The 20,051-nt window shown below is 45.4% G+C and overlaps 1 protein-coding gene across 1 annotated transcript in view; it reads left to right on the plus strand.

Annotated features, from left to right (window-relative positions):
• The first annotated feature begins 3,593 nt into the window (after nucleotides 1-3,593).
• The window catches only part of SCARB2 (scavenger receptor class B member 2), a 76,244-nt gene continuing 59,786 nt past the window's right edge, over nucleotides 3,594-20,051 (plus strand). The window contains exon 1 of the mRNA XM_059922820.1: nucleotides 3,594-4,051. Within this exon, the coding sequence (XP_059778803.1) occupies nucleotides 3,935-4,051 (117 nt within the window). The 5' untranslated portion in view covers nucleotides 3,594-3,934. The remainder of the gene's footprint in view (nucleotides 4,052-20,051) is intronic.

Genomic DNA, 20,051 nt, shown 5'->3' on the forward strand with positions numbered 1-20,051 from the left:
TTTAAGGTGGGGCCCAAAGAGTCCTTCTTGCTTCTCCCTGACTCAGAGTCTGTTGTCCTGGCGCCTGTCTTAGACTCTGTGAAGGAAGTTCTTTCTTTTCTGAGTCCTGAATGATTGTGTAATTTGCAGCGGGCACCAACAGTCATTCATTCACAAAGGCACTTGTTCCTCTCAAGTTCTTGTTCTTCTGATTTTAGGTATAGAGGGGTCACTGGGAAAATTCCTGACTGTCTCCCTGCCAGGGCATCAGTATCCCCATCCAACCAGTAGCAGCAGTAACCCCTTCCTCCACCGTCCGACCCTCCAGAGCGTGAGAGGAGCTTAATAGTCTGTGTACCTGCCATGCAGCAGCTACCCCTTGTATGTAGAGATGGAGGCTCATCTGGAAGGGGAGATGATTCAACAGCACAAAAAACCCCAAACGTTAAGAGTGCCAAGTGAGCAGAGGAGGTGACACATCCTACAGATCAGAAATGAGGAGGCGGTCTCAGGAGCTTTGGAAGCTTGTATGAGAATTTGGGGGGCTTTGGGCAAAGTCCCTGTCAGTAGCTGCCATGGGATGGAGAAGATGAAACCGAACAGAAAGACAGCCAGGCCAGGAGCTCAAAAGTCGTCAGCTCTTTACCTTACGAAAGAAATTGCTGTGGGATCACAGATTGCTATTTTGGGAACATGATTTTTTTTTTTTTTAAGCTGTTTATATTTTCTGTAATTTAGGTCCTTTTTGTTCTCTCTTAGTGTTTAGTACATTTTAAAAATGCTAGTCTGGTCAGCTGTGCTAAGAAAGAGGTTTTTGTCCAGTTTGGACCAGAGTTTTAAAGGGGAAGCAGCTTACCAACCACCTGACAAGGTGGAGACAAGTGCTGTTGCCCGAGTGAGAGAGCCTCAAAGGGAGGGTAAACCGAGAGCAACTGAGTTGGAAACTGGGGTTTAGATGCTCCCCCCACCCCGAGATGTGTTTATCAAATCTGGGTCCATCTCTCCATCCCCGCAGTCTGTTACTCCACTAGTGGCCCAGACAAGAGGCAAGAAGAGACCTCAATGAACAATGAGAAGGAACAGCACCCTGGGATCGGTGGCCCAGGGCTGGAGTGGGCGGGTCGCCATGGAGTTTGCCCTCCAGAATGCAGCCAGCAAACAGAAAAGCTGGTCTTAGTCTGGAGACGGGGGAGGGGTGTTCAATGTGAGCGTGAACCGCTGGGTGCCAAGTACTCAAGCAAGCAGGTTACCAAATCATTTTTCTAGTTAATGCAGGAGAGGACACACACAGGCTGCAGAGGACCCCGACCAGTGCCTAGGAAGGGGATGAGTGAGGGTTACTGGGCTCGCACAGCCCCTGAAGCAGACTGGGGCACAGGACAGAGCTCAGGTAGATAGGTGGAATCTAAAGCAGAGACAGGGTCAGAACAGGCCATTATCACGGCAGAATTGGGGGCAGGGAAAGGCTGCTGATGGTGGCCTGAGGACTGGGGACCACGCAGGCATCCTGGCCGTGAGGTTTGGAGGAGCTGAGTCACTCCAGACTCCACCCAGGCCTGGTTCTCTGGGACTGCTGCGCGAAGGCCTTTGGTAGCGACAGATGGGTAGAACTGGGAGTGGGCAGCCACTGTCATTGCCAGAGTCACGGGCTCAGGCCCGCCCTCACAGTCTGCTCCAGTTATCTAAAACCCGGTAACGTGCCAAAACATAGTGGCTTAAAACAACAACAGTCCTTTATTTTGCATTTCAAGCAGGGCAAGGCAGAGACCACTCTGCTCCATGTGTCTGGGGCCCATGACTCAAATGGTTGGGGACAGCACGGGGGCTGGCAGGGCATCTCCCCGTGGTCTCTCCCCTGTTCTCTCCAGCATGGAGGCCTCAGGGTAGCTGAGCTTAGTGGTGGCTCAGGGCACCAAGAGCTACCATTTCCAGAGGCTCAGAGAGAAGCTGCAAGGTGTTTATGATCTATCTTAAGAAGTTCCAGGATATAGTGATTTAGTGCTTTCCATCCCTAAATCCAGCCCAAACTCAAGGGGAACGGTATAGACCCCACTTCTCAATAGAAGGAGTGTCAAAGAATTTGCCACCATTTCTAATGCATCACAGCATCTCACCAAGTCGTCAGCAAAGTCTCCCAGGTGAACCCCCTGTTCCTAGATTCTCACTGATGGCAGCTGGGAGGCAGCAATGCACTGGGTAGAAAAAGTGAGGGCTTTGGAAGTCACCGGGCCTGCATTCCGGTCGAGGCAAGATTCACCACTCAGCAACTGGTTGAGCTTGTTAGGTTACTCACCTCTCAGAGCCATGGTTTCCTTGTGTGTAAAACGGGAATAATACTACCATAGTGGCCAAGAAAATGTACTCTCAGAACTTGCAGTGCAGAGCATAGCTGACCAATGGCCCTGTCCCAGCTGCTGAGCCCTAAAATCTATCCTGTGATTCTCATCCCCAGCTTGGTGCACAGGCCAGTTTCCTAGGGCTGCTGCCAGCCCATGCCTAATGACAAGAAGCCTATTCCTGGGACATGCTGGACTCCTGGGACAGGGCAGCTTGGCTTAGGATCCCCCAAGGCCTTGCTGAACTTTCTTAGAGCTTCACTGTAGCATAAGATGCTTCCTTCCATTCAGCCTTCCTTCCTCGCCTCTCTCCTTCACAAAGGCCACACCTGCATCCCAGGTCCAGCTTCCTGTCCAAGTGCCCTCATACATCTCTGGCACAGTGCTCCCATCTGGCACTGCTTCGGGGGAACTGGGACAAACAGCCACAAGGCTGCAGTGGGTATTAAATAGGTGTGTGTAAGCACCTAGCCAAGGCCTGGCATATAGCTGATGTTCATTCAACTAACACTTACTGAGTCCCTGCTGAGTGCGGACTTTAGCCCGGCTGCCTTGGGACACATTGGTGAGCAAAGCAGATGAGAACATCAGGGCCACCTGCTTGAAGCCTCTTGCTGACCCCACTGAGCAGGGATAAAGTCCCAACTCTCCTATGGGACACAAGAGCCCTTCAAAGTCTGACCCCAAGGGGCCTCCACACCTCTCACCCCACACTGCACACCTGAGCCTAGAGTCAAAAGTAACTTCTTTCCGCCTACAATCTTGCTTTTTCACCCGCGATGTCTGAACACAGCTTTTTCTTCTCCTCCAAATGCTTCTTCCCTCCCTTGCACACACCCCTCACGTGACAAACCCTTACCCATCCCCCAAGACCCAGTTCAACTGTGAGGTCCTAGGTCGCCGGGGCAGAGGTGTGGTAGGCACAGATCTCAGCACGCCCCCCGTAAAAGCACTTGTTACATTGCGCCTTAATTACGGTTCACAGTGTCCCCGCTAACTTGTGAGCTCGTCTAGAGCAGGCGCAGTGTCGTATCCATCCTGAATCCCCCGTGCTTGGCACTCGGTAGGCCCGCAGCTCGTATCTGAGGAGGCGGTAGAGCCGGGGAGGGCAGGCGATTTTCCGGGGTGGGCGCGGGGCCTGCGACGAGGGGGCGGGGGGCGCTGCCGGGCGGGCGTCAGGGAGCCGCTGGCGCTGGGGGGCCGCCGGGACTGGCCGCGAGTCGCGCGGGCCGAATCGCGGCAGCCGCTGCGGGGCACATGACTGCGGGCTCAGCCTCCGCCCCGCCCGCTTCCCCGCGCAGCTGCCGGCTGTCGCCTCCCGGGGCTGCGGAGAGCCCGGCCGGCGAGCGTCCCCGCCCTGCGCGCTCCCTTTTCCTCTCGAGCTGCGCCACAAGGGCGTCGCGGCTGCCCCGGCCAGGGAAAGCGAAACCAAGCGGGCCTTCCACTCCCCACCGGCCGGCGGGGGGCCGCGGAGTCGGGGGCCGCGCGCATCGGCCGGGCCGCAGGCGCCCGAAGGTCCCGGGCCTTCCGGCCGCTACTGTGGCGGCTGCGGCGGCGCCTCCCTCCCTCCCTCCTTCCCGTCCAGTCGCCGGCCGCCCGGCCCGTGAGCGGTACGCGGAATGGGCAGGTGCTGCTTCTACGTGGTGGGGACGCTGTCCCTGCTTCTGCTGGTGACCAGCGTCACGCTGCTGGTGGCCAGAGTCTTCCAGAAGGCCGTGGACCAGACGATCGAGAAGGTGAGGCGTGGCCGGCTGTGTGTGTGTGTGTGTGTGTGCGCGCGCGCGCGCGTGTGTTGGGAGGACACTTCCAGCCCACCCTCCCTCTGCTAAACCTTGTGCAGGGAGGATCTGCACCCCGGCGAACCCTCTAGACTAGAGCCCTGCTTTCCTCCTTGTCTTCTTGGGGTGGGTTGGTAAGGGTTAAAGAAGGAGGAGAGGAATGAGAACGCTTCTGTTCCTTTTAGAATAATAAACAAGACTACGGATCTAGACTTTTAAAGAAAGATTCCACTTCTCTTCTGTCGTTTGCATCCCCGCCCACCCCGAGCCCTCCCTACGCCCCAATTTCTGTTGGGCCCAAACTCATTTCCCTCCCACTTTATGAAGAAACAAAACTAAATGAAAGACCCCACAGGCTGCTTGCTGTGGCCTTGGAAGTGATGTGGGGTGGGGATGAGAAGCGGGTGTGTGGTCTATTGTGTCCTTGCCTTCCTGGGCTGATCCCGCCCTTGGTAGCCAGGCCAGGCCTCTGGGCTGGGTGACTTTCCAGTCCATCAGAGTCTGTGTTTGCCGGCCGACTTAGATGTTTGGTATCTTGTACCAGCAGTCTGTGTTGCTTTGTTTCACCGTGGATTCTTGCTCTTCTCAAACAGCCATAAGCTTCAGGCAGAGATACATTTAGATCCTTAAAAGAATCTGAGCCCGTCTCTTCCCCTTAGATGTGTGCGCTGGAGAGCTGGTCATTTCAGATTTTTCCATCCTATGATTTCACCAGTAGTCATTTCTTCTGCCCTTTCACCCACACCCACCAATCTGTGTGGAAAGAGGAACCAGAGAGAGTTAATGGGATCGCTTTTTCCTTTAAAAAAAGATTATCGGAGCAACCTTTCTTGTTAGCACCCATAACTGCATGCCTAATTTCTTCCACTGGTTGACGCTTGCAGTTGGCCAGATAATAAAAGCCCCGGGCCTCCTCCAAGATTGATCACTGCACTCCCAGTTAGCAAAATTGTTTCGCTCCAGGTGGCAAAAGACATATTCCTTTAATAGAGGCTTTTCTAAAGGCCATCAATTACTTGAAATCTGACGGTTAAAGGCAACTTAAAAAAAAATGCCATGGCAAAGCATAGTTTAATTTTTTTTAAGTTCACGTTGCCAATGGGAGACAAGGCCCACTGTCTGAGCTTCTCAAAGGCCATTGTTTTCTCTGAGCACCCATGTTCAAAGAAAAAACTAAATTGAATCTCTCCACGCTTGTCCACCTGCAAATCCACGGCACGATTGTTTAAGGATGTAACCTCTTGCTTGGGTGACTAGACTTAAGCAATCCAATTGCAGTCAATTGAATTTTCTTGTGTGGCTTTGAAAGGCTGTTTCAGGAGAGCCCTGTAGGTTGAGTGATCTCCCCCCGTGTCTCAGATATTATCAGCCTTCTGATGTTCTGTGGGTCTACATTCATGGGCGGTTGGCAGGGAGGATGCCGGGGGTTGGGGGGGGGTGGGCTGTAAGGCAGGACTTGAGTTGGTGTTGATATTTGGTAATTGGCTTTTAAAGATGTTTTTTTCCATGAGGAATGAACTCAGATCTGACTGATAAATTATAGTACAGAGGAAGTGAACTTTCAGAATTGCCTCACTCTGTTAAGGAATATTGCACAATGTGGTATGTGAAACTAAATGAGAGGGCTAGTTTCTGTGGACAGGTGTGGGAATATTGTAAGGCAACCAGAGGTCACGCATTACCATCATTACCATTCTGCTTTCCTGGATCACCTGTAGGATGTTAGCATGAGATGGCGGGAAAGAGTAAGGACTCAGCAGGTCAATTCGTGGGCATGAATCCTGGCTCCACTGTGTACTAGCTAGGTTACCTTTGGCTGGTGCTTAACCTTTCTTGATTTTAGGTTTTTCCATCTGTAAATGGGGTTAATAACAACTCACGTAAATAGAAGGACTATAAGAATTATTAGAGAAAATGAGTGTACTTTTCATGGGGTATAGTTAGTATGTATAGTTATTTGTAAACGATAACAGTTTTATTTTCGTTAGAAGGCACGTCAGCAAAGAAAAAATACATGAGATTTGAGGTCAGGCACCCTGTGTTCAAATCCTAGCCCTGACATTTTCAAGCCTTTTGACTTTGGGCAAGTTACTTTTCTGAGCCTCAGTTTCATTCCTTGAAGTGAGGATGTTAGCCATCTTGGGCACAGCGGTGCATTTACCATGAAGCTCACAAAGCTCAAGCTTTGGGTCCCTCGCTTGCACAGGCCCTTCCAAAGCCTTCTACCTAATTCTGTATCCAAAATCTTCTTTTCTTAGGGAGGGCCTCCACACCATGTATAAGCTTCACACGAACCCAGGATCTGCCTCTGTGTGTGCTGTTGTGAGACTGAGTGAGGTAATCTGAGCACAGCATCAGGCATGGAATAGGTGATAGTTATGGCTGCCATCATTCTTTCCATTAATGTTGTTATGGAAAAATTCATTCATAACTTGACTTTAATATACTTGTAATATAATCCACCCTGTTACTCCCAGTTCTTAATTTTTTTCATTTGAAGACTGTGTCCTGTCTTGTCTACATCAAAAAGAGAAGAGAGAAAAAGAATGACAATCAAATGAGTAGGTTGGGTTAATTATGAGAAGCTTAGTAACATAATTCCTATTAGAAGAATTTGTCTCATGTGATAATTATCTTTGATCCCCACAGTAGCCAGGGATGATTGAAGGGAGATTTTAATTTTGGCCGTCGAATAGAGTGGAAGGAACCAAGACAGTTTGGTTCCATTCTTGGCTTGTTATATTATGCCTTGCATTGGGCAAGCCCTGTAATTGTTTCTCTTTACTTTTCTCAATTGCAGAAGAGGCAGAGTAATGCTTCCCTCCTTGGCCCACACCCGCATCCTGGGGGATACTCTGAGCATTAAATAGGCCTTCCCTGTCGAGCATTTTAACATCCCTGAAGACAGAGCTTTGCAGAGACCCAGCAATCTCTTTTCCTCCCTAGAACCTGGAAGGGCAGGATTTTATGTGACATTTCTTTTGGTAACCCTGCTAATTGTTCTGGCACCTAGTGTAGTGCCTGGTACATGGTAGGTAGCTAAAAAGCCTGCTGCCTCACTTTTGATCGTTTTACTTGAAAGAAGAGTGTCCTAAGAATCAGCAGAACTTGGTTAAAACTCCTTTTTCTGTCACTAACAAATACTTGGATTAAATTGGACAAGCCAAGTAGCAAAGTATTGAACCTCTCACACCCTTAGGTTCCTCATCTTGAAAATGGGGGTAATAAGAATACCTACCGGGCTTCCCTGGTGGCGCAGTGGTTGAGAATCTGCCTGCTAATGCAGGGGACACGGGTTCGAGCCCTGGTCTGGGAAGATCCCACATGCCGCGGAGCAACTGGGCCCGTGAGCCACAACTACTGAGCCTGCGCGTCTGGAGCCTGTGCCCCGCAACGGGAGGGGCCGCGATAGTGAAAGGCCCGCGCACTGCGATGAAGAGCGGCCCCCGCACCGCGATGAAGAGTGGCCCCCGCTTGCCGCAACTAGAGAAAGCCCTCGCACGAAACGAAGACCCAACACAGCCAAAAATAAATAAATAAATAAAGTAGCTATTTAAAAAAAAAAAAAAAAAAGAACAACCTCAACACGTAACAAATTAAATGGCTCTCAACATTTCTCATTATTAAAAAAAAAAAAAAAAAAAAAAAAAAGAATACCTACCTTTGGGTTGGTGCAAGAATGAAATAAAAGGATTGATGGAAAGCATATAGCACAGTCCCTCCCAAGCACCTGACTTTGTTATTGTTATTTGTATAGGCAACATATTTGTACAGACAACAGTAAACATTTGTTATTGTTTCCAGCTATTCATTTCTCATCTAGGAACTGAAGCTTATATAGTAGATAAAGTCCCTTCTAGCTCCAAATTTCTGAGATTCTATGACACAAGCATACGACCTGTGCTTGAGAACAACTCTGCAGCTCAGGATATTAAATTTGCCTTTAGGCTTGTTGACGGTTTAAACATCTCCCAGAAATGAGGACACAGAGCTGGCCAAAGTCAGGGCTGACTAATAAGAGATGGGCTGGCAAGGGAAGCAGTGAGAGGACAAGAGACTGTTGACACTTTGCTTCCTATTCACAGACCAAGGAAGAACCATAGCCTTAGGTCTCCACCATGAGACAAACAGGACAGATTCCCTTACCCTTTGCCAGAACCTGAGGCTCTGGGCAGGTACCAGCTGGCCTCCATCGGGAGCCAAAGCAACTTTGGAGCTGTTCTAGTGCCTCAAGAAATAAAATATAATCACTGATAATTTAACCAAATAACATTGATTGGTGAATATGTGGGGTCTTTTTTAAAGTCAAATGAGTAAAACATCTTCATTGTTGTTTATGTAAAGACAATCAAGTATATGTAATCTTAAAGGGCTCCTTCTTGCCCGGCTACCTCATCTCCTTAGTTGTCTCTTTTCAGAGTTAAGAAGACATAGAATCTTAGATTAAGAAAAAAACCTTAGGCATCACTTAATCTGTTATTTTCTAGTCAAGGAAACTGAGACTGTGTCAATTTTGAAATGGATGGTGGTGGGTATCGAATTACCTTTACACCTATATGGCACTGGATACGTAGATAAGTGACTTACCAAAGTCCAAATGGAGAGGCTTGGGGGGCAAGCTGGGTCTCCTAATTCGCTTTTCCCATCCTGAGGATGACCCTACATCCCGTCGCCTGTGACAGTTCTGGCCTATTTACACCTGTTATCCCGGAGCAGTTACTAGCACCTTCTTTCCTTTCAAAAGATTCCTGGTGACAGTAAATTCTACCCTCGCATATCACATTGTCCTCCACTTCTTGGCATTAAAGAGGAGCAATGCTCTCTGAGGAAACGAGGCACCCTCACGCGAGCTCAAGAACGAGCTAGCCGGCTTTTTATAAAGCCCGAAGAGGAAGCTCATAGAAATCCAAGGGTGAGACCCACAGCACAGTCAGGCCTCCTACCAATCCAGTAGAAACTGGAAAGTCAGCAGGACCAGGCACACTCTGTGTCTCCCACTCGTTCCTCTGCTTTCCCCACCAACCAGCTTCCCCTGATTCCTTGGGCGCAGGCTGTTTCCTCATCTGGAGCTTCCCCAGCCCTGACCCTATATGACTCTTCAGCTACTGAGCCTCCCAGGAACGTGCTTCATCTCTCAGTTCCTTCTTCCCAGATTCGTGATAGAGTCATGTGATTGGCTCAGCACAAGCAGAAACCATAGATCTGTAAACAGAGGCCGTATCCTTGCCAGATTCTTTAACTCCTAAGCAAAATTATCTAACTCCTCCCTGGCTTTTAGAAACATGACCTGGTGGCATCAAAATCATATTATGTTTCTTTCAGCTGTTACTAATTCATGGTGACCGTGCGTGCATTCATTACTAATGGTTAAGACAATGGAGTGAACCAGTCGTTCTCAGTGTTGTCTCTAGACTCTAGGGAACCACGTCAGAATCACCTATAGAAATTTAAAAAATAGAGACCCCACCAGCCCTGCTGAATCAGAGTGCTTAGAAACAGCACCCAGATCAAAGAGCTAACCGTGAAGTCTGTGACTGGTTTGGATGGTGATTACGTTAACCCACGTCTTCACTCCTTGAGATGGCGATTCTTTTTTTTTTTTTTAACTTTGTATTTTATTCTTTATTTTTGTTTATTTTTCTGGTAAAAAAAATACATGCCATTGTAAAAAGTCAGACAACAAAAATTAATAAAAGAAAGATAACCACTGTTAAATATATTGTTGATTAATCTACATTTTTTCATTGTGCATATATAGTAATACATATACTTTAGAGAAATGGGGTGCTTCTATTTATTTTTAATTTATTTTTAATTTGCTATATTTATTTATTTATTTATTTATTTTTTTAATTAATTAATTTATTTATTTATTTTTGGCTGTTTTGGGTCTTCGTTTCTGTGCGAGGGCTTTCTCCAGTTGTGGCGAGCGGGGGCCACTCTTCATCGCCATGCGCGGGTCTCTCACTGTCGTGGCCTCTCTTGTTGCGGAGCACAGGCTCCAGATGCGCAGGCTCAGTACTTGTGGCTCACGGGCTTAGTTGCTCCGCGGCACGTGGGATCTTCCCAGACCAGGGCTCGAACCTGTGTTCCCTGCATTGGCAGGCAGATTCTTAACCACTGTGCCACCAGGGAAGCCCTCTATATTTATTTTTAATTTCAACTGGTATGACTAACATATAAAAGAGTTGATAATTCTAATTGGGGCTATTACTCTTAGTAATTACTATTATTCTGCAGGTTTACATTAAAGGAGATATCTTTAGGGAGGGAGGGGAAGGTTCTAGATTGTGAGAATCGTTTTTGTTTTCTCGTTGAATAAAGTACAAGATTTCATTGTCAGGCCGCAGTGAAGGGGCCATCTGTTCTGCCAGACACTTGCTTGTTTCCCAGGGAAGAATCGGCAGGTGGGATTATAAGATCATTAATGAAAACACAGGATGTTGGCCAAGTGACTGGGCATTAATGGCCTATATCATCAAGATATATACTCTATATACATGATACATTACATGAAGTGACTGTTTTTTATCAAAGCTGGTAACTAGTCAGAAGCAACCGAGGAAAATAAAGGCTACATTCAGTGTTTGCTCTCTATATCCAAAAGCACTTTTAGGTATATTCTTTGGCAGTCATCTGTTTATTTAGCAAATATCAATATTTACTGAGTGTGAACCATTTGTGAGGCAGTGTGCTAAGAGCTACGGATACAATAGTAAATGAGACACAGCCCTTACCCTTATGGAATTCATGATCTAATTCAGACTTTTGGGGCTCAGACCCTTTTATTCTCTTAACAATTATTGAAGACCCCAAAGAACCTATATTTCTGTGGGTTATATCTATTGATATTTACAATATTAGAAATTAAAACTGATACATTTTTAAAACACAAGAATACACAAGCACATATTCCGTTAGCTGTCAGAGCAATGACATCATTACAAGCTGTGTGACCTCTAGAAAGCTCCTCTGTATGCTCATGAAAGAATGAGAGTGAAAAAGGCAGATTATGTCTTAGTATTATTATGGAAATAGATTTGACCTTGGGGAACCCCCTGAGAGGGTCTTGGGGACCCCCAGAGGTCCTCAGACCACCCTTCGAGAACTACTGATCTGGTTTTCATTTAATTAATTTTGTTGATTTTTAGAATAATTTAAAAAATAACATAATGTCTCTGCTTTATTTCTGTAAGGCCAGTTTGGAAGCTATATTACTAATGTTTTCAAACCACCAGGATTTTGTTTAGTTTGTTATTGGGTTGGCCAAAATGTTCATTTGGTTAGTGAATGTTCAATAAAACTCTTGGTGAAAATGAAAAATGTGTCTTTTATGTTTACTTAAAACCGAACGAACTTTTTGGCCAACTCAATATATATTCATATGTCCTTTTAGTTTCATTAGTCCAGTGTGAAGGGTAGTAGTTTGGGCCATCGGTGATGCAGGTTCAGCAAATCTCCTGTCTTTTCCTGCATGTGAAACAAGCTAGACTAGAACGTAAGCAGCTCCATAATTGAATTCCTTGATAACTCCCCTCTAGCCTCAGCCCTGCCAGGGATTTTCTATTCATATGACACAATTTAGTATTTAAAGCTAGCCTGAAAGCTCTCTTTGAAGGTAGGGGTCCTGCCTTATGTAGCTTTGTATCCTCTTCCCAACCTGCTGAATGAATGTCATACAAAATAGATGGTCATTAAACATTGCGTGGATGAATGGAAGAACGAAAACTTAACATCTTCAGGATGATTTTGTTTGTATATTGTTATTTAGCTTCACATTTTTGTTCCGCTCTGTAGGCCAGTGGTCACGTTTGCCTCACTAATAGTTTATGCCTTTAAAATCTGGAAAATTCACCAAATAATCCAGCTTTTCAGCTTCTCCGGAAACATGTGGCTGTTTTGCCGTGCTGACCCCATCACAGTCCTGTGTGGCAGCAGCCTGGGCAGAATAGAGGCTGCTAACCTCCCTCCCTGTTCCCACCACGGTCACACCCCTGTTGTCCCCTGACCGCAAGGCTCAGTGAAGGTGCCCTTTGTCATGGTGCTTGCTCTGCTGTCTTTCATAGAGTAGAGAAATATCTGTTTGTGTCTGACGCTCTTTACCAAAAGAAGGAAAATGAAAGATAGCCTGTGTTTAACAAAATGTGTTTAACAAAAATGGGAGAGGGCATATTTCTGTGTAGAAGTGAATATTATTGCTAGGATTTGGCTTGCAAATATGTACAGACCTGTACCTGCTTCACTCATTGACCTTTCCCACGTGGCTCCTTTGGCATCTGAGTTTTCTACTCTTTCTAGAGAAAGCAAGGCAGAATGCCATTGTTATGGGAATGTAATCATTACTCTTGCAAGTCCCATTTTAAGGATATTACTTTTAATACTATATTTCTGATAGTCCACAGTAATGGAGGGAAGAGGAGACGTAGAACATCACTTATTTCATCTTTGGGAGATATAATCGCAACCAAACAGGTTGTAAAGGAATGACTGGCTCCACAAGTTATACACAGAACCCAGCATTATTGTCACGGCCACACTTCCTATTTATTCACATCTTAAAATACTTTCTCTCATCCACTCCTTCAGCCTCTTCCCCCCAACCCCCTGCTGGCTGGAATCCACATATATTTCCCCAATTTTCACCTGGTCCTTTTGATTAAGTTTCTGTCTGGTGGCTGCTTTTTCTTTAGGCTGGCAGTTCTCAACCTTGGTTTCACATTTGTAATTACCTGGAAGCGTTTAAAAAGTACTCTAGTGTGTATTTTGTAGCAGGAGCTTTTTCAGGATAACTGTTCCACCTTCTTGTCTTGTATGTAATTTTTTTTTAAAGGTCAAGTTTTTTTTTTTTTATAAATTATTTATTTGTTTATTTTTGGCTGCATTAGGTCTTCGTTGCTGCGCGCGGCCTTTCTCTAGTTGTGGCGAGCGGGGGCTACTCTTCATTGTGGTGGCTTCTGTTGTTGTGGAGCATGGGCTGTAGGCACATGGGCTTCAGTAATTGTGGCTCATGGACTCAGTAGTTGTGGCTCGCGGGCTCTAGAGCGCAGGCTCAGTAGTTGTGGCGCACAGGCTTAGTAGCTCCGCGGCATGTGGGATCTTCCCGGACCAGGGCTTGAACCCATGTCTCCTGCATTGGCAGGCAGATTCTTAACCACTGCGCCACCAGGGAAGCCCCCCTTGTATGTCATTTTATAGACAGAGTAGCAGCTTACACATAAACTAACATTTGAACCTCAACTGTCAGATCTCATTAGCCGAAATTGTTGGAGTTGCAATTAAAGCAAAATGAGTTCAACAACAGTGACATAAAAAAAAAAAAAAAAGCCAAGGCATTTGTTCTTGAGTTAAAATAAGGTCAGAGAATAAGGGTAAAATGTTATATATATATATATTTTTTTTAAATTATTTATTTATTTATTTGTTTTTATTTATGGCTGTGTTGGGTCTTCGTTTCTGTGCGAGGGCTTTCTCTAGTTGCGGCAAGCGGGGGCCACTCTTCATCGCGGTGCGCGGGCCTCTCACTATCGCGGCCTCTCCTGTTGCGGAGCACAGGCTCCAGACACGCAGGCTCAGTAATTGTGGCTCACGGGCCTAGCCGCTCCGCGGCATGTGGGATCTTCCCAGACCAGGGCTCGAACCCGTGTCCCCTGCATTGGCAGGCGGATTCTTAACCACTGCGCCACCAGGGAAGCCCAATAAGGGTAAAATGTTAATGGCAGTGTATTTCTTTTACCTCAACAGAGAATTTAAAAAGGTAAATAGTGCAAATTACTTATATTACTATAAGAGTCTGCATTGGGTTTGCTTAATTTCAGGGAGAAATTTTTAAAATAATGCAAACCAACTGGTGTTTTGCTATATGGTGAGTTTTATTAATCTGGAATCCAATGAGAATCATCCACATGCTATTAGATCAGGTTCTCAAAGTTGGTCTGCATCATCTCTGGGTGAATTCAGATGGTGTAGACGGCAACATGGATGCTGAGTTTGTGTTTAATTATTAAGTAACACTTTATTGAACTAAAAGAACAACCAGCAGTGCTCTTGAAGCCTGGAAGTTTCCTTTAAAGTATTACTTACTCCCACCAAGCCCAATGCAATTCCCTGAGTGCTTATTTTTATCATCTGGACGTGGCTTATACCAGGACAGCCGGTTCAGCAGCCATCCTTGTGCTGCCTTCCCGAAAGATCTCTGTCAGGCTGGCTTGGATGTGTTGTATCTTGTGGCTGTACCAACTCATGTCAGCTCTCAGCAGAAGCAGCTAATCCAGCCCATACCTGGGGGAAGGTGGGCAGTTGAGTGTTGCTGGTCTCTAAAGGACCTGTCAGGGGATGACAGCGGATGGCAGGTGACGGGCTGCGTCAGGTCAAGAACCTCAGACTTTATCCTGTGAGCAGTAGGGAGAGTGTCTGTCCTGATAGGCGCTTTTGATAGAACTCTCTGGAAGCTGATGTGGATAATAGCTTTGAAAGGGCCAAGGCTGGAGAGAAGGAGACCAGTTAGGAGACTACCTGTTACCTAATTACCTATTAGGAGACTAGCTAATACTGAACAGTATTGCCTCAGTCCACGCCGGTGATGAAATAGGCACAGGAATAGAAGTGGAGAAGGGGAGGAGGTAAACTCAATAGGACTGAGTGATTGATTAGGGGAGAAGATCATGAGTCCCTTTTCTGGTCACGTTGATGTTGAGCAGCCTGTGAGGTATGCAGATGGGGCTTTTAGGATGGATCCATACAATTGAAATGATCCAAATAATTTCAGGCATAAGCCCCTCTTTGGGCCTTGCACTGTTACACGCAGGTCAATTTTGTGTCCTTAGCTAAATGTCTTCTTGAAACAGGGCCTATGCTTGTTGGGCATAGAGAAAGCTCTCATTATATACATATTGGCTAATTAACTGAAAGGTACGTTTTTCAGTCCAAATGATTAACTTGGCTGTTGACATTACAGATTGACCACGTAACTTGATCATCTTTCCAATACCTCTCTTGATGGTAGTGCCACCATATTATGCCTGGAACAATTCATCATGTTCTGCAGTATACAAAGTCACATTGTAAAACTGATTTGGGACCTTACGCTGATTGTTAATTTAGCATAAGTGGAAAACTCTGCTGGTTACAGGGTTGTCTAGTGGCCCAGGAAGGTCTCGGAGCCCAAGTGATGATTTCTCTACAGTTTCACGGTCTTTCTGGGGTAGGTTGCCAGATAAAATACAGGATGTCTAGTTAAACTTGAATTTCAGATAAACTACAAATAATATTTTAGTGAGTATGTCTATGCAATATTTTGATTCATTTCAATTTATAAGTTGTTAGCATCTTCCTATATAGACGTCATCTCTCTCTCGTACACTTTTTCTTGAATTATTTGAATGCAAGTTGCAGATATTACAGCACTTTGCCCCTGAATCCTTCAGCATTGCGTCCTAAGAATTAAAGCATTTTTGACATGGCCTATGCGATATTTGGGACATCCTTGGGCATCCTTTGTTTTTATTCACTAAATCTGGCAGCTCTACCCTGAGGGTGCGATGGTGGGGCAGCTGCTAGAGTAGCCAAGCATGGGCTTTGCAAACCCACAGACCTAGACTTGGTGGGATTTCACTTGACTTACTGGCTCTGCGAGTTTGGGAAAGCCGGTGCCACCATTTCCTTACCTGCAAAATGGGAATTCTTACCTTGCAGGGCCAGCGTAAGGCTTAGAGATCCTTTCCATAAAGCCCTAGCACAGCACCTGATTCCTGGGGACTTTCAGTAAGTAGCATTTTAGCAATGATAATTGTCCTTCTCTGAGCTGAATGTCAGGGTAGGAGATAAAAATAAAGAAGCGACTGTTTTAGAAATGTTGGCAGCTGTATTTATAAACTCCCCTCTGTTCTCTCATTCCCCTTCTGTACTTAGTGTGTACACACACACACACACACACACACACACCACCCCACACCATCCACTCTGGGATTTACAGTGGGTTCCGTGACAGCCATTTAGCTGGGGAAGAAAAGAGACATGTTAAAGGTACAGGAAAAACCAACACTCTTGAGAGCAAGATTTGAATGGAATCAAAGGTGGTCTGAGACTTGTTTGAGTGTTGACTCAGCTAAGAGTGACCAGGGAGAGGCCGGTGATGGGGGTGGAGGAGAATCCTGGGTTGTCACAGCACCTGCTGTCACTGTGGCTCTGGCAAGCTGTCAGGGATTGTTCCTGTTAGTAGGTTTTCATTTGCTTTGTTTAGCGAGGGACTCCAGTCTACCAAATGTTTATTTCCTTCCTGGAACTTCGTCATCCACTTGAAACTTGGAGGAACAAGTTCACATCAGACTGTCGTGAGAACAGCTAGTCTTACCCTCCCTTCTGGGAAAGATTTTGCCTTCCTTCTTTCTGGGAACTCTTCCCCTTGTCTTTGGACTTTTTTGGCTAAGCTGGATACAAACCAGGCAAGATAAACTTAGGCAGTTAACCGTCTGTTCACTCACACTGACTGGCTCTTTTGGGGTTCATAATTCTGAGATGATTTTCTTTAATAAAAAACGAGGTTGCAAATCCTTTTTTTTTTTATTGAAGTATAGTTGATTTACAATATTGTGTTAGATTCAGGTGTACAGCAGAGTGATTCAGTAATATACATATATACACACACATATATGTATCTATATTCTTTTTTTCAGTTCTTTTCCATTATAGTTTATTACAAAATATTGACTATAGTTCCCTGTGCCGTACAGTAAATCCTTGTTGTTTATCTATTTTATATATAGTAGTGTGCATCTACTAATCCCATACTTCCAATTTATCCCTTCCCACTCCACCTTCCCCTTTGGTAACCATACATTTGTTTCTATGTCTGTGAGTCTGTTTCTGTTTTGTAAATAAGTTCATTTGTACTACTTTTTAGATTCCACATATAAGTGAAATCATATAATATTTATCTTTCTCGGACTTACTTCGCTTAGTGTAATAATCTCAATCTCTAGGTCCATCCATGTTGCTGCAGCAAGTCCTTTCTCACTATGAAGTTCTTCACACACTGTGGCGCTTGTCAAGAAAAGCTGGCGAGGAACACAGTGTTACATCAACCGTCCTGACAATAATAGGAAAAGAAATACTGTACAGCCCAGTGTGGCGGATGGAGGCCCTTGGCGCTTGTGAGGGAGAACTGACCACAGCTGAGGACGCATCAGCCTTACCTCTGTTTTGCAAGGACAGAGGAAAAGCTAGATGAAGCTGGTTCTCTGTATCTCCTCCTTCTGCCTTCCCTTGGGGTCTGTTAATACATTTTGTAGAATCTGAGTTTCTTTCTTAGATTTTCACTTTAAAAAAAATGATAAGGGAACAGTTATTTTTTCTGCTTACAAAATTACTTTACTTCTGTTGTAAAAAAAAATCCAAACAATGCAGAGAAACATCACAGAGAGAATGCAAGACCCTTCATAATCCTGTTCCATAGAGATAAATGCTATTAGACATTTAGTGTGGAGGCTTAGTGATTTTGAGGGTAACTAAAAGATTGAAATTGTAAAATTATCTATATATCACCCCCCTGGTTTCATGTTTGCATTTTATCTGCTAGTCTTGTCCACACTTAGGCATATTTTACATTGTCTGCTTTTACCATTTAACATACGTTATGAACATGTTCCTTAGGTCTATGTAGTTTTTATAATTCTAATTGCTTTCTACTCCAGCCTGTGAATTATCGTAATTAACTAAGTCATTCTTGTCCTGTTCAACATTTTGTTTATTTCCGATTTTATACTAATTCCTTGTTGTTTCAACCTAAACTGAATTTTATGTAGGGCTGAAAGAGAGAATCATGACTAAAGACTTTATTTTTTCCCCCTCTTTCATTGTTTGACATTTGTTGGGTTGTCTGTATTTGAGCAGACTCATGGAAGCGACATGATTCCTTTTTTTCTTCAGACTAAGTCCTGGAACCCTCTCATCCCCAACCTGAAGATGGTAATAGTCAAGATCGCAGTCACCATTTATTGAGTATTTTGAGCATGGCCTGCGATAAGCGCTCTGCTGAATCTTCATTTAATCCTTACAACAACCTTAGCCAAACCCTCCTTCCCACGTATGCCAGTGTAACCTTCTGAAACACCTCTTGCCTGTGTCAATGCAAAATAGGCAACGTGGCACAATAGTTAGGAGTGTCAAATAAAAAACAAATCTGATTGTAAAGGGGAAAAGACTTTGCAGTAGGGACAAGGGGACTTGCATTAGGGAGAACCTCTGTGTGATCTGCAGGGCCTCAAGGCTTAGCCAAAAGGGTTTTCCTTTTATAGTGAGGAGTTCATGGGGCTGGGAAGGAGGGAAACCTAACCAAAGTTTGGTTAACAAACATTTTTCCCCCCAGCTTTATTGAGGTATGATTGACAAATAAAAATTGTATATATTTCAGGTGTACAATGGGATGCTTGATACACACCGTGAAATGATTACCACAATCAAGCTGATTAATATATCCATAACCTCACAGAGTTAATTCTTTGTGTGTGTGGTGAGAACACTTGAGATCTATTCTCTTAGCAACTTTCAAGTGTACAATACAGTGTTGTTAACAATAGTCACCGTGCTGTACCAGCATTTCGCTCCCATTGACCAGTGGGGTCAAGCTGTTCAGCTAATCATTATGAGGCAACAAATGGGAATCTGGAGGGTCAGTGCCTAGCCTTGTCTTAGGTAAACAAGAGAGACATCTGTGAATCTAAGTCACATGGGGCAGGGTGTTTCTTTGCAGTCAACCATTTCCCGGAACACGGAAGCAGAGATTCCCGAACCATTACTGTTTTCCCGGGGCATGAGGCTCCGGTAAAATTCAGCATTGCCAGGAGCCCAGGTTTGCAGTGAGTCCTGGGGTGGGAGGCTAGCTGCACCCTCTGCTAGCAAACCTCAGGCGTTCACCTAACCTCTCTGAGCTTTGGTCTCCTGAGGTGTAAGATGGGGAAGATGATTTCCCTCTTGTAGACTGTTGAGGGGATTAGATGAGATAAAGCGGCAACATAATGCCTGGCTCTTGATAGTATTCTGCAGCTCAGAAACCTTCCATAACCCCTCCTTATATATCATGTAAAATCTAGACTCCTGGGACCCCAACCTAGCTCTCTAAATCAATCTCCCTACTCCCTAGAAAACCCACACCCAGTCACATCTAATACCGTCCCTCCTCTGTATCTTTTACTGTCTCCTTCTCCACATCCACTCTTTCTGATTAAGCAGAGGGCTCCAGGAGAGATGGACATGGAACAGGCAGGGAGGAAGGGCTCACTCTGTCCAGCCAGACAGGATAGTCGAATCAACCCCAGCTATCCATAAGGAGGTGATAGTCGAATCAACCCCAGCTATCCATAAGGAGGTGATAGTCGAATCAACCCCAGCTATCCATAAGGAGGTGATAGTCGAATCAACCCCAGCTATCCATAAGGAGGTGATAGTCGAATCAACCCCAGCTATCCATAAGGAGGTGATAGTCGAATCAACCCCAGCTATCCATAAGGAGCCCACCCCCGTGACCTCCTCTGCTTGCCAAATTTTTATTCATTCTTCCTTGCTCACTTTAAGCACTACCTGTCTCCATCTCAGTTCGTAGAATCCATTGTCTGAACACCACGGAGACCACTGCCTGGTATACTCATTGACCATTTCTTACGGGCTACTTTACATTGTTGATTATCTTGCATGTGTGAATTACCGTCCCCCAAATAGAGGGTAAACTCCTGGAACACAGAAACCATATCTGTGTTGCTGGGTATCTGCTACCTGCAGTGCCTGGCACAGACAGTGTTTGGATGATTTGCATGTATAGTTCTACGCTTTGCAAGAAAACCATGGGTATAGCGCTGCTTTAAATGGTTGTTAGGAAAAGGGATCACAGAGACACACAGATTTTTCTTTCCACCCACAAAAGGAACTGGCTGCACTTAGCTCTTTAGCGTGCTGGGTTACCGATAAG

This window comes from Balaenoptera ricei, chromosome 5, assembly GCF_028023285.1.
Source record: "Balaenoptera ricei isolate mBalRic1 chromosome 5, mBalRic1.hap2, whole genome shotgun sequence".
Classification (NCBI taxonomy): domain Eukaryota; kingdom Metazoa; phylum Chordata; class Mammalia; order Artiodactyla; family Balaenopteridae; genus Balaenoptera; species Balaenoptera ricei.